At 36.5% G+C, this 12,945-nt stretch overlaps 1 protein-coding gene across 2 annotated transcripts; it reads left to right on the forward strand.

Moving 5' to 3' along the window:
- Positions 1 to 523: 523 nt before the first annotated feature.
- LOC110789532 (DExH-box ATP-dependent RNA helicase DExH15 chloroplastic) lies at positions 524 to 12,250 on the forward strand. 2 transcript variants are annotated; one of them, XM_021994221.2, is made up of 18 exons: positions 524 to 1,062; positions 1,196 to 1,371; positions 1,493 to 1,606; positions 2,438 to 2,546; positions 2,651 to 2,737; positions 4,036 to 4,154; positions 4,573 to 4,759; positions 4,902 to 5,501; positions 5,579 to 5,857; positions 6,500 to 6,706; positions 7,442 to 7,807; positions 7,982 to 8,218; positions 8,701 to 8,921; positions 9,352 to 9,451; positions 9,961 to 10,107; positions 10,231 to 10,343; positions 10,592 to 10,669; positions 11,803 to 12,250. In XM_021994221.2, exons 1-16 carry the CDS (start codon positions 604 to 606, stop codon positions 10,327 to 10,329), a joined length of 3,507 nt encoding a protein of 1,168 aa, XP_021849913.1. In that variant the 5' UTR covers positions 524 to 603; the 3' UTR covers positions 10,330 to 10,343; positions 10,592 to 10,669; positions 11,803 to 12,250. The 2 variants fall into 2 exon arrangements, with proteins under 2 accessions (XP_021849913.1, XP_021849914.1); XM_021994222.2 differs by having other exon boundaries at positions 10,599 to 10,669.
- The last annotated feature ends 695 nt before the right edge of the window (positions 12,251 to 12,945 follow it).

Here is a 12,945-nt window from a genome sequence, read left to right on the forward strand (position 1 = left end):
AATATACTGGATGCATGTGGTGAGTTTGTGAGGTCAATGAATATGGTTGACAAAGTGAGAGTACCTTGAAGGTGAAATAATCACACCTTTTGAGTGTTACAAATGGACAAGAACATTAAACAAACCAATTTTCTAACTATACAAATTGTCTCTAATTATTATCTTGACTTATCAGATTATAAAATTGGACCATGTTTAATGTGACATGCCCTGCGTTAAAGCTATTATACATCCATAAACAAAAATAGAACACAATTTTTTTATATATTTGACATTTTTTTCTGTTACATTTACGGATTTACCCCATTTATACAAGTAATCGTTTGAAAGTTTCGTGTTACTCGTGGAACACAAAGTATAGTCTACATTAGTACTCGTGTTACTTGTGCCACATCATGAAATAACGTCGTCAGCAAAATATCTACTCAATAGACTACTTATTTCATCAAGATCGAAACGACGTCACTTTCTCAAAATATTTTCTGAAAAAATAAGAAAAAAAGAACATGATAATAATAATTTGTAAAATTCGAGATTGAATTTGAGCGGCGTGTTTGAGAAGTGAAGGAGAGAGCAAGAGAGCTAAGCAACAGCTCTCCCGCCATGAACACACTCCTCCAAATTCTTCCTACCTTCTCTCCTCTCTCTCTATCCTCCTTCACGCTTCTCCCTTCTTTTCATTCACACTCAACAATCCAATTCCCCAAATTAGGGTTTTGTTCCCCCAAATTACTTCGCACCTCTCAATTTCGCCCTAATTCTCTCTCCTCCGTCGAAAACCAGCTCTCCGACGCTGAGGAAGATGATTATGACGATGAGGACGACGAGGCTGCCGATGAGTATGACGATGTTTCCGGTGATACGGAAGTTTCAGGTGAGTTGGAGGATGACGACGAAGTTGAGGCTCAAGACGACGAGTTAAACTCGTCGGTTTGGAGTAGTAATGATTCTAAGCTAGAGAGAGTTCAGAAGTTGTGCGATGAAGTCAGAGAATTTGGTTCTGAAATTATTGACGCCAATGAACTCGCCTCCATTTATGATTTCCGTATTGACAAATTTCAGGTTTTAAATTTTATTACTTTTATTTCACTTTCTCTAAATTAATTGAGGATTTTGTGCTGCTTTTTAGTGTTCAACAAATTCCAGCTGCTCTAATCTGTTAACAATGTGACTATTTTTAAACAAAAAAATTTAGAGGTTGGCGATAAAGGCATTTTTGAGAGGCTCGTCGGTGGTGGTTTCGGCGCCGACAAGCAGTGGCAAGACATTGATAGCAGAGGCCGCGGCGGTGGCGACCGTAGCTAAAGGAAAGCGGCTGTTCTATACTACTCCACTCAAAGCATTGTCAAATCAAAAGTTCCGCGAGTTTCGGTATTACTCCTATACATGATAATTTGTTAAATTTTGGTCTTGAGAGTTAAATCAATTGGATAGGTCAAGTTTGATGATGGATAATATATTTATACGTTATTTTTGGTGCTTTTATTTATAGGGATACATTTGGAGATAGTAATGTTGGCCTTTTGACCGGGGATTCTGCTATTAATAAAGATGCTCCAGTTTTGATTATGACAACAGAAATTTTGCGGAACATGTTGTATCAGAGGTACATTTCTTTTATTTCTACTCAAACTTCACACTTAATGGCAAAACTCACTAGATTTTTCAAATTTTGATATTTGTATTTATTTATCTGTTTTTGTAATTCATTTTGCATTACTGTATTAATGAACATACATAACTTACATTTAGAAAGGATTCGATTATGCCAACTTGCGTGCTGAAGCTAGTCATTTCAGAATGTGTGCGAAGCTCCTTTGAAAACAATGCCTCATGTTACCTCGAGATTTGGTCTATACTCACTTCATTATTAGTTTTCGGGTCTTTAATGATCCGACATCATCAAACTTGCCTAAGGGAATGCATTCATGGAATCAGGACTCCAGATGTATGTAAATTACGGCTCTAATTTGAAGCGTCAAGTGTCTTGTAATAACCCCGCTCTACCAACATTTGGAATGGAGACTTACAAGTAATATAGCTGCCTTGTGATTCTATGTATGAGACTTTGTGAACCACATTTGCACACATCACCATCAATATTCCGTTATTTTGTCGGCTGATAAAGGATGTGAATTACTGAATTCACATAAAGCTTTAAACTTAACCTGCAATGACTTTTTGAGCATGTTTCTACTAGTCATGTACTCATGTATATTTATGATGCAAGTTCTTTTTTCGTGTGTATAGCTGGACAAAAAAATACAGTAAGGGGACAGATTCTAAGTACTTTGGATGAAATTTGATTTATTTCTGCTGGCCTGGATTTAGTCTTGGTGTTATAGATTTAATAATTCATTGAAGTTTACAACTTTATGTATCTTTTATAATGCTTTTAAGCAATTGAGCCTCTAACTTTTTTTGATGTATCATGCAGTGTTGGAGTGGTTTCTTCTGGGAGTGGGCTATTTGATGTTGATGTAATTGTTTTGGATGAAGTACATTATCTAAGTGATACATCTCGTGGTACTGTTTGGGAGGAAACTGTATGTTGTTTTTTTCTTCTCCTTTCTCCCCTTGTGGCTTTCCTTGCAATTGTTTCTTTAGTATTTCCTAGCACCCACTTATTTTTTTACTTTGGGATCATTAGGTCATTTATTGCCCGAAAGAAGTGCAGCTTATTTGTCTATCCGCAACTGTTGCAAATCCAGATGAGTTAGCTGGTTGGATTGGACAGGTACTCTTTAATCTTGATGCATGATAAATCATTGAGGAAATTTATAGGGTGGTCGCAGTATTTTAAATGCTTCTGCTGAGGTTGACATCCTATTCCTACACAAGTCGTATGGCTTCGCTTTGCAGAGGTTTGAAGAATATGCTTGAAAATGGTACTTTGCTTTGCAGAGGATTAAATGCTCCCTCCGTTCCTTTTTAAATGCATCACTTTGACTTTGGCACTATTCATACACTAACTTTGACTTGATTTTTTTTTACTAATTTATAAAAGTCAAATGTTATTATGTAAAATGTTGTTTGATTGGTCACAATAAATATTTTCATAATATCAACTACTAATGGAAAATGAAGCATTGGCAAGTATGCAATGTGATGCATTTAAAAAAGAACAGAGGGAGTATTATCTTGGATGAGCTTGAGCAAGTCTTATGAGTTCTTTCTTTTGTGGAACCAATAAAATTATATGCACAACAGCACAACAGATAATAATTAAAGGACAGCTTACATGTATTAGTATGATACTCATTTTACCGAAGTCACATAACTATGCTACTGATATGATTAAACTAAAAGTTGTAAGAGCTGTGCTTCTTGTGGAAAGTTGTTTGGTGAACAAAATGAAGAACACCATCATTGGAAGTTATACTTCCTGCAAATTGGGGGAAGATGTTTACCAAGGAATCCCTAGGAAGTTCTACTTAATGTAGCATTTTGAACACTTACAAAGCAATGCAAATTTTTAGAAATTATGGTTTACAATCTTCAAGGGAGTATAGCTCCTTGTATCCACTAAGCAGGGAAGCAACTACAAAGAAACAATATACCCAAATCATTAAATGAACCATCAAGACATGGATGGCTTGTTTAGTTTCATTATCACCGAAACTTAGTTCATTGAAGTAAATTTAACTTCCCTTAGAATAAATAAAAAGTAAATCTGACTTGATTTTTCTGCAACAAAGATAAGCTATGAACAAAGAGTAAAAATAACTAACCTCACAAAGAACAGAAAGATTTTTATTGTTTATAACTTTATATTGATGTAGTAGATTCTCATTGTCCTCTATCCTTGGGTTCAGGTTAATATAGGAGTATTACTTTGTGAACTGCGATTACGTAGAAATTTGATTAAAGTCACATTTTACTAATTGTTGGATTAGAAAGTCAGATGAAGTCATGAAGGGCATCAATTGCATAGACTGTCAAACACATGGGTTATGGCACAGATTTTCTTAGCAAATGCATTCAATTTTAGCACGAATACATGGTTTAATCTGATATCCTTTTGTTTCTTTTTAGATTCATGGCAAAACAGAATTGGTTACATCATCAAAACGTCCTGTACCATTGACATGGCTTTTTTCTACGAAAACCTCTTTGCTTCCACTTCTTGATGAGAGTGGAACGAGTATGAACAGGTAAGTCGGTCATTTTACATTGTGAGCAGGTAGTCTGTTTTATTCAGGAGTTCGAAGAGTGTAGTCTTATTCATATCGCTAATAAAGAAGCTAATATTTGTTTAAAGCTTAAAAACCTACAGCCAATGTGCAATTGTTTAAAACTTTAAAGAAGCTAGGCCCCTCAATGAAAGGGGTGAATATGTGAAGAATAAGAGCTAACCAACATGCTTTATTTGATTGCTGGACATGGTGTGTAACACGTTGTTTTGAGCATCTGAAGATTATATGAGCCAAAATTTTTAATTCAATTTCTCTCAGTACTTGTTTAAAGAGTTCTTTTTACATGCAATTATCTTGACTCTTTCTGTACATGCAATTGGATCTGGCAACTGGATGTGACTCTAACTGTCTCCTACTGCACGGTGCCTTTAAACAGGAGGCTTTCAGTCAACTATCTTCGCCTTTATGCTTCAGGGGAGAAATCTCAGAAAGATGAGGGATCTAGACGTAGAAATTCTAGAAGACGTAAAGATGACAGTGATCTGGTCTATGAGGAGTATGGTAGCTCGTCTAGACAGTCTTCTCTGTCAAGAAATGACATAAACATGATCCGACGTTCACTAGTATGCCCCTGTAATCATCATTCTTTTCCGTGTGACTGACTTCTTCAATGCTCTTTTTGCAACTTGATTGCTTTTCTTTTCCTTCTACGACTGTTTGATTCAATATTTGATAAGATAACTTGAGAAGTTATTCATCTTTTAGGTTCCTCAAGTTGAAGATACACTGGAACATCTTAAAGGAAAGGATATGTTGCCTGCAATTTGGTTTATTTTTAGCAGAAAAGGTTGTGATGCAGCTGTTCAGTACCTTGAGGGTTCCAAGCTTCTGGATGAGTGTGAGAAGGTTGAAGTGGAACTGGCCCTGAAACGATTTCGTATTCAGTACCCTGATGCTGTCAGAGAGCCTGCTGTAAAGGGCCTCCGACGGGGCATTGCTGCACATCATGCTGGTTGTCTTCCCCTGTGGAAATCATTCATAGAAGAGCTTTTTCAGAGGGGCCTCATTAAGGTTGTTTTTGCCACGGAAACTCTTGCTGCAGGAATAAATATGCCTGCTAGGACAGCTGTTATTGCTTCACTCAGCAAAAGGACTGAAGCTGGACGTATCCAGCTAAGATCCAATGAGCTGTTTCAGATGGCAGGCCGTGCTGGACGTCGAGGTATAGATGAAAAAGGTCATGTAGTGCTTATCCAGAGTCCCTTTGAAGGTGCTGAAGAAAGCTGCGCGCTTCTATTTTCTGGCATGGAGCCTCTTGTTTCACAGTTTACTGCTTCATATGGAATGGTTTTGAACCTTCTTGGGGTATGCTCCTACTATAATCTCTTAGACTCTGGCTACCTCTTTTTTCTGGTTGATAATAATCATTGAGTCTTTCTTAGGGTGCAAAAGTTACCCGGCGATCAAATGAAGCAGATGGCATCAAGATTTCTCAAACAGGACGAACTTTGGAAGAAGCAAGGAAGTTAGTTGAGCAAAGTTTTGGAAACTACCTTGGGAGCAATGTAATGCTTGCTTCAAAAGAGGAACTTGGCAGAGTTCAGAAAGAAATAGAATTATTAACTGCAGAAGTCAGTGATGATGCTTTTGATAGGAAAATCAGGAAGTTGTTGTCAGAATCAGCATACCAAGAGATTACTGGTTTGCAGGAAGAGTTAAGGGTAGGGTGCTCCTCCATGTCTCTTTCCTGGTAGTTAAACTACTGGAATTTGGTTATAATATTTCTTGAGACTTATCCATAGAACATTAAGGGACCCCCTGTCTTTTTTCAGCGGGTGGGAACCGGTATCTGCTTATTTGCGTTATAGCTTCTTCTTGCATCCGTTATTGCACCCCGAGATATTAGTTGTGAAAAGGTGAACCTTATATTGTGGATGTCAAGTATATCAATCACAAAACTACCTGACCGAGTATGAAAAGAACAATGCATGGAGTATCCAGGATATACTTTATTTCAATAAGACAATGACAAACAGGAGAACTTCCACAAACCATGGAGGCTTTACTTTCATCTGATAACAATGCTATTCTGGCTCTGTCTAGGACTTTTGCTTTTAATTACTTAAAGGAAAATTCTGAATGTTGGAATGACTTATTTAGCATGAAATAAAGCTTACAAAGTTGTTTGCTTAATTGTTGTAAACTTGTAATGTTAGCATATAAATTCTCATAGCAGATACAGATATAAGGATTTTCTTCATCAGTGTTCTCTTCATGAGAAAAAAAAATGTTGTAGTGTCTGATATTTACATTCATTTTGATGTACAGTAAGAAGCTCTAAAAATCCCCCATGTTTCTCTCAGGAAGAAAAGCGTCTTCGAGTTGAATTTCGACGGAGGATGGAACTGGAGAGGATGGCTTCTATGAAACCTTTATTGAAGGAGCTAGGAGATGGTAACTTACCTTTTTTGTGCCTGGAATACAAGGATACGGATGGCGTTGAGCACTCAATTATGGCAGTATACTTGGCAGAGGTTCATTCACTCGACGGATCAAAATTAAAGAACCTTGTAAGTGTGCAGTTCTTGTGGACTTGTGGTCACTATAGAAACTTTCTTTATTTTATTTTTCTATTTTCTTGTTGTTTTCTATTTAAATATTTATACACTCATACAGTATTTTTGTAGTGGGTTGCCATGCTCCAAAATATTGCTGGCCTTCCTGTAGAAGGCCGGAGGCCACGAGAAAAATGTTGTGTTTACTTAAAAAAGCACCAAGATAGGGATTAGGGAGGCATGCCATCTTTTTTCATATCCATATGTCACAGTATCACTTCCCAAAGGTTTCTTCTTTGGAAAAACTTGCATATCAAGTTTTCTTTATGAAGCTGATACTTACCTTCTCATCCATATCAAGTTTAGAGTTTACTATCAATTAATTTATTGTGTTGTTTGAGCTTTACATCCAGTCTAAAACCCTTTGCAGTGTACCTTGCTTCTTTAAACCATATGGATGAAGGGAACCCCATGTCTTAATGCGCCTTCATGGGATTGTACTGTTAAAGATCCCGTATTCATGACTCAGATGTTATACCTGAACTTTGAGTTTAATGTTAAAAGGAAGGTTTAGCTGGCTTTCCTTGTTAACATCTTATGACTTTGATGGTGAAAATCAATGTTGTGTATTACAGAGAACTTACAAATAAGAAATTGACTGGGCATGCGATTCTTGAACTAGCACTTCTTTGTGTCTGTTGCTCTGCTTTATACTGGATTGTATAAATTTTCGTGTTTTTTTGCTAACAGGTGCAGAATGATGGTTCTTTTAACCTGAACATAGTGGAAACAGAGCTAAGTAGTGATGCTGCTGGAAGGCTGCCATGTTTTCAGCCTTCTTATCATGTGGCTCTTGGTTCAGATAATTCTTGGTATCTTTTCACTGAAAAATGTATCAAAGCAGTATACAGAACAGGCTTCCCAAACATGGCTTTGACTGAAGGGGATGCTTTACCACGGGAAATTTTGACCAAGCTTGTTGATAAGGAAGGAATGGAGTGGGCAAGGCTGGTTGATAATGAATTTGGCAGTTTATGGCATATGGAAGGATCCCTGGAGACATGGTCTTGGAGTTTAAATGTTCCTATGTTGAGTAGCCTATCTGAAGAAGATAAGGTAATGACTTATTTTGCTTTGCCTTTTCAGAAAAAATAAAATGTCCCTTGATGTTCACAATTATTTATCATTGTGGCATCCTGCTTCTTGTATGTCATACTTAAAATTGCTGTACTTGTTTTTTGAGCTTCAATGTTCCCAAGATAAGGATATTGTCCGTGTCTTCTGTCTTAGGCATCTCACATGTCACCGACACAACTTGAGGCGGTAGAATGCTACAGAAAACAAAGAAATAAAGTTTCACATTTGAAGAAAAGAATTACTCGTACTTCAGGCTTTAGAGAATACAAGAAGGTTCTTGACATAGCAAAATTAACCGTGGGAAAAATAAGGCGCCTGAAGATCAGAGAAAAACGCTTGACTGATCGGATTGAGCGGATTGAACCCTCGGGGTGGAAAGAGTTTTTGCAGGTACTGCCTCTATGATTGATAGTGGATACCTGAACATTTTTCTGGTTCTTACTTTCTCAACATATTTAGAAGCTGTCATATTCTAGTAATTACATCTTACCCCTGTAACAAAATGAAAAACAAAAATTCCTTACCCAAATTATGTAAAGTTTCAATGCTACATAATAATTCTTTTTAAGCGGCAACTTCAGATTTTTTTTCCCTTAAATTGGCTGGTTGGTTCCCTCTAGACATTTTCAGGCACCCTTGAAAGTTAGCTCTTTTTTTGTTTATTATGTTTTTGTATGGGACTGTAAAACTTCGTAATTTCCCTGTCTGTACATCTATTATTGTGACAAATTTCAACTCCAGTTTTACTTGTGGATTGTTCTCGGACCTTTTTTGGCAGTGTCTTCACTAGATAGGGTCATTTTAGGGTTTTATTCAATACTCCAACAATGCAGAATGTATTTTGACTCTGTCTTTCTGTTCTTGATCAACAGATTAGCAGTGTTATTCATGAAACTAGGGCATTAGATATCAATACCAATGTGATATTTCCGCTGGGAGAAACTGCATCTGCGTTGCGAGGAGAAAATGAACTCTGGCTTGCTATGGTTCTTCGAGATAGAGTGCTGCTGGACCTACAACCGACGCAACTAGCTGCTGTCTGTGGGAGCCTAGTTTGTGAAGGGATAAAACTTCGACCATGGAAGAATAACAGGTGTGTTACCTTGTTGATTTTCTGGAATATTTATCTTTATTTTGCTTTGGCAGAGATGGAAAGTTGTAGTGCTATAGTTCCCCTTTGTTTTTCCCTTGTATAACTTAAACCTTTAAGCTCCTGGGAAGATTATTTATTAGCTAATAGGCTAATAATTTAATTTAACGCCTGATTTTTATGGGGTGTTGCATGCCAAGTTTAGCTAAGAAGATAGCATTCCTTTTCTTATGATGATAAACTCTCCTTTGGAAACCACATTGCCTTTGTTTTTCAAATTCAACAATTTTTCTTTGAGCCAAAAAGACACCAGTGTCAAGTGCAATATATGTTGCATATTCATGTGTAGCATAAACGTCTAATCTGAACCAAATATTTTTGATTATTTGAGATACTTCGTTTATTCACCACTTCCTTTTTTTACTGGCTGCAGCTTTATTTACGAGCCTTCTTCCACTGTGCTCAACATTATAAATTATTTGGAGGAGCCAAGGAATTATCTTTTGCATATTCAAGAGAGACATGATGTACAGGTGCTGACTAATATCTCAGCAATTTGTTCATTGGGGGGGAATTATACTCCCTGTACTTATAATCACTCAGCTCGTTATTGAACAATTCCCCTTATGTTTATTAGTCATTAACTCATTACAATTAGGAAATTTAATGTTAAATGGTTTTGTCAACTCGATAAATGATATTCCCCGTTGTACCAGATTAGTTGACACTTAGACTTGGTTTTTGGTGATAGTTGGTTGGTTATCCATTATTATTTTATTGAAACGGCAGATGTAATAAAAGGTAGTGGTCCTAGTGTGGTCGTGTTATATTGAAAAAATTATATAAAATAGGAGGCATTGGCTATTTTTTAATTGAACGTGAGAGAATGAGTGACCCTAAAATAGTTGTGGGAAAAGAGATTTAAAATAAAAGTGGGTCCTTCTTGAAATAGAAGTGCAAAAACTAATTTGAACATAGAGAGTAATAAAGTAGAGATGATCCCTGAATGTTTTGCCTTAATCAACACATTTTGTAACTGCAGATATCTTGCTGCTTGGATAGCCAATTTTCTGGTATGATAGAAGCCTGGGCCTCTGGTTTGACTTGGCGGGAAATAATGATGGATTGCGCAATGGATGAGGGTGATCTAGCTCGACTCCTACGACGGACGATTGATTTATTAGCTCAAGTATGTGTGCATCTTGTATATTTCAGAAACTTACTGCATCATTGTAGGATTTGTAGGCACATCTAACGAGCGAATTTTACAAGATATAAGACCTTACAAGGGTAGTGATTATACTGATTGCAGATTCCCAAGTTGCCAGATATTGACCCTGTCCTGCAAAGCAATGCAAAGATAGCATCCGGTGTCATGGACCGTTCACCAATTAGTGAGCTAGCGGGATAATCTTTTCTATACAGGTGTGCCATGCCTTCATCTATCCCAATTAACACACATGATATCAGTTAGATTGCAATAAAGCTCTGGATTTCAATAAAGATCTTGATTTTGTTTGCCCTCCTAATCCAAATTGAAAGTTAGTAATTTGGGTTACCTTACCACTTTGTTAGTTCGTTGTATGTCTAATTTTCTAACTGTTTTCCCTCCAAGAGTCTCACACTCAGCTAGAAATGTATTTGCTTGTTTTGACTTTTGTCGTATGATTTAGAAATTAGGTTTTCCAGAGACGGGCATGAATACGGGTATGGAAAAACGAAACAAGATCTTAAAATTAAAGGACATGCAGGTACGTCAATAATAATACTTCCTCCTTTCTTTATTAATTACATCATTTGCACTTTCATACTATTCATATTTTGTCCTCCTCTATATTTTGTGATTTTTAAAAGGAAGGAAAAATATAATAATGAGTGATCTTGTCAGAGATGTCTTTTGATATATACTTTCAAAATATCAACTTTTATATTTTTTAGTAAAACATAACAATAGATATTAATTGTTAAACTTGTGCATTGATAAGCGCGGAACTCCAGCTGATGCAATTAATAAAGAACAAATGAAGTGTATAAGACTAAAAAGTTCTGTTCCGCGAATTTCTTTTCGCTTTCCTTTTCAAGCCATTACCTGAAGCTTTTCCCACTTCTATTTTATTCCATTTTTGGCAAATCATTTTCCTATATTACTCTCAAAACCAAACCAAAAACAAAATAACTACTCCCTCCATCCCTAAAAGATTGCCCCATATAGCAAAGTTCCCTTTATTAATTTTTGGGTGTAAAAAGCGCATGTGTTGGTGAGGTTGGTCCTTGAGGAGAGAGATAGAGAGAGAGAGCAAGTGGGAAAAGTTACTAAATAAGGTATGGGGCAAACAAATAGGGACATCCAAAAAAGGAATACGGAACAATCTTTTAGGGACGGAGGGAGTAGCAAGTATAACATGAAATGTAGTTAAAAGTGATGGTGATATGGACCATAAGATCAAGCGGCGGCTGCGGCGCACATAATCGTCATAATGGTACATCTTTGTAGGACAAAAGATTTAGACTCGAGAAGGCACTAGAGTTGAGTAGCTAGATGTGAAAGGTGGTGGATTGTAGGCTGCGAAAGGAAAGATTCCGAACAAAAAGAAACATCACAATAAGGAAAACAAGAAGATAAAAAAGGAAAGGGAGGGAGTTTGATTTTATTTCAATCTCAATTTCTTTCATCAAGTAAATAGCAATGATAATGTTTTACAAAAGCTAATAGAACACATATTCTCATTCCCAAACAAAGTACATGTCTTTATACATCTGCTCATTATCTTTATATCGCCATTAATATATTCCTTTTATTCACTCCAAATTATTACTGATAGAATTGTGAAACATAATTAATAATTTTTCAATTTCTCCTACTTTCCCCTTTTCCTTGCTGCAGGCGTATTTAACTTCAGAGGCTATGAGTGAGTAGAAGAAGTAAAATTAAGCATATCTCATGAAGCAAGTCTTGGATGCTAGTCTGCTAGAGTGCTAGGTATACTCTTTGGTTCAGTGTACTCCGTATATTGCATTTTCAACATATCCGAATTCATGTGCCTCAAGCTAGAAGGACTGACTTATAGGAATACGCAACAGAGTTTGAATATTTTTAGAGCCAAATAGTTGTAGTTTGGCTGTAAATACACGAGGGCTACAAGTTGCTGCTCTCGGTTAATGTATAGTCTATTTGTACCGTTGTCTGGTTCAGACATGAGGGCTTTGTTGTAACTTAGGTGTATGGTTCGAATGTAGAATTACTTGTAAGGAATGATGTAGCAAATCCAGTTTGTAATCAAATCACAAGATTCTATATCAATAATAAATATAAGTGAAGAACCATTCATATACCTCAAGGCTCTTGTGGTTGAACTGTAGTTAAAAAAAATTAGGGGTATAATCGTCCTTTCAAGTTTTGTATAAAGAAAATATAATCTGCATTTAGAAACTATGTTTTATTAATGAATTGATTTTACATTAACAAAAAAAAAAACTCTATCCATTATGAAGGCCATGGTTTCGGAGATGGAATGGAGGATAGTTAGGGGTTGTTTGGTTGGAGTAATCAAAAAAGGGAAAGGCAATTTAAAACTTCCATTCATTTCGTAGTTGTTTAGTAAGCCCCACAAGGCCACAACCGACTGACCGAGACATGAACAATAGCATTCTACCGACGAATCGACTTAGTCAATCGTTCTTACTCTACCGCCTCTACAAACATCAAAGTACAAAATATTGCAAAGGAAAAGCAGATTCCTAAAACACAATGGAAGTTCACAAGAAACACAAAAACTTCTTTTGTTTTGTAGAATCCCCTCTCTTGATTCCTTTCCTTTCCCTCCATCTCTTGATTCCTTTCCCTCCCTCTTTCCAAACAGCCCTTTAAAGAGATCCCTACAATTCTAATACCAATGTAGTTCTTGTTAGTCAGAGCTACTTTAATTGGCTTTGTTAATATCCTGTTGAATAATTAATGTCTACTAGTACAAAATAAACCACCACCAACTATCCGTGAAAAAGGGATATTGCCATTAGACCTGGTTAT

Source organism: Spinacia oleracea, chromosome 1 (genome assembly GCF_020520425.1).
Source record: "Spinacia oleracea cultivar Varoflay chromosome 1, BTI_SOV_V1, whole genome shotgun sequence".
NCBI classification, from domain to species: Eukaryota; Viridiplantae; Streptophyta; class Magnoliopsida; order Caryophyllales; family Amaranthaceae; genus Spinacia; species Spinacia oleracea.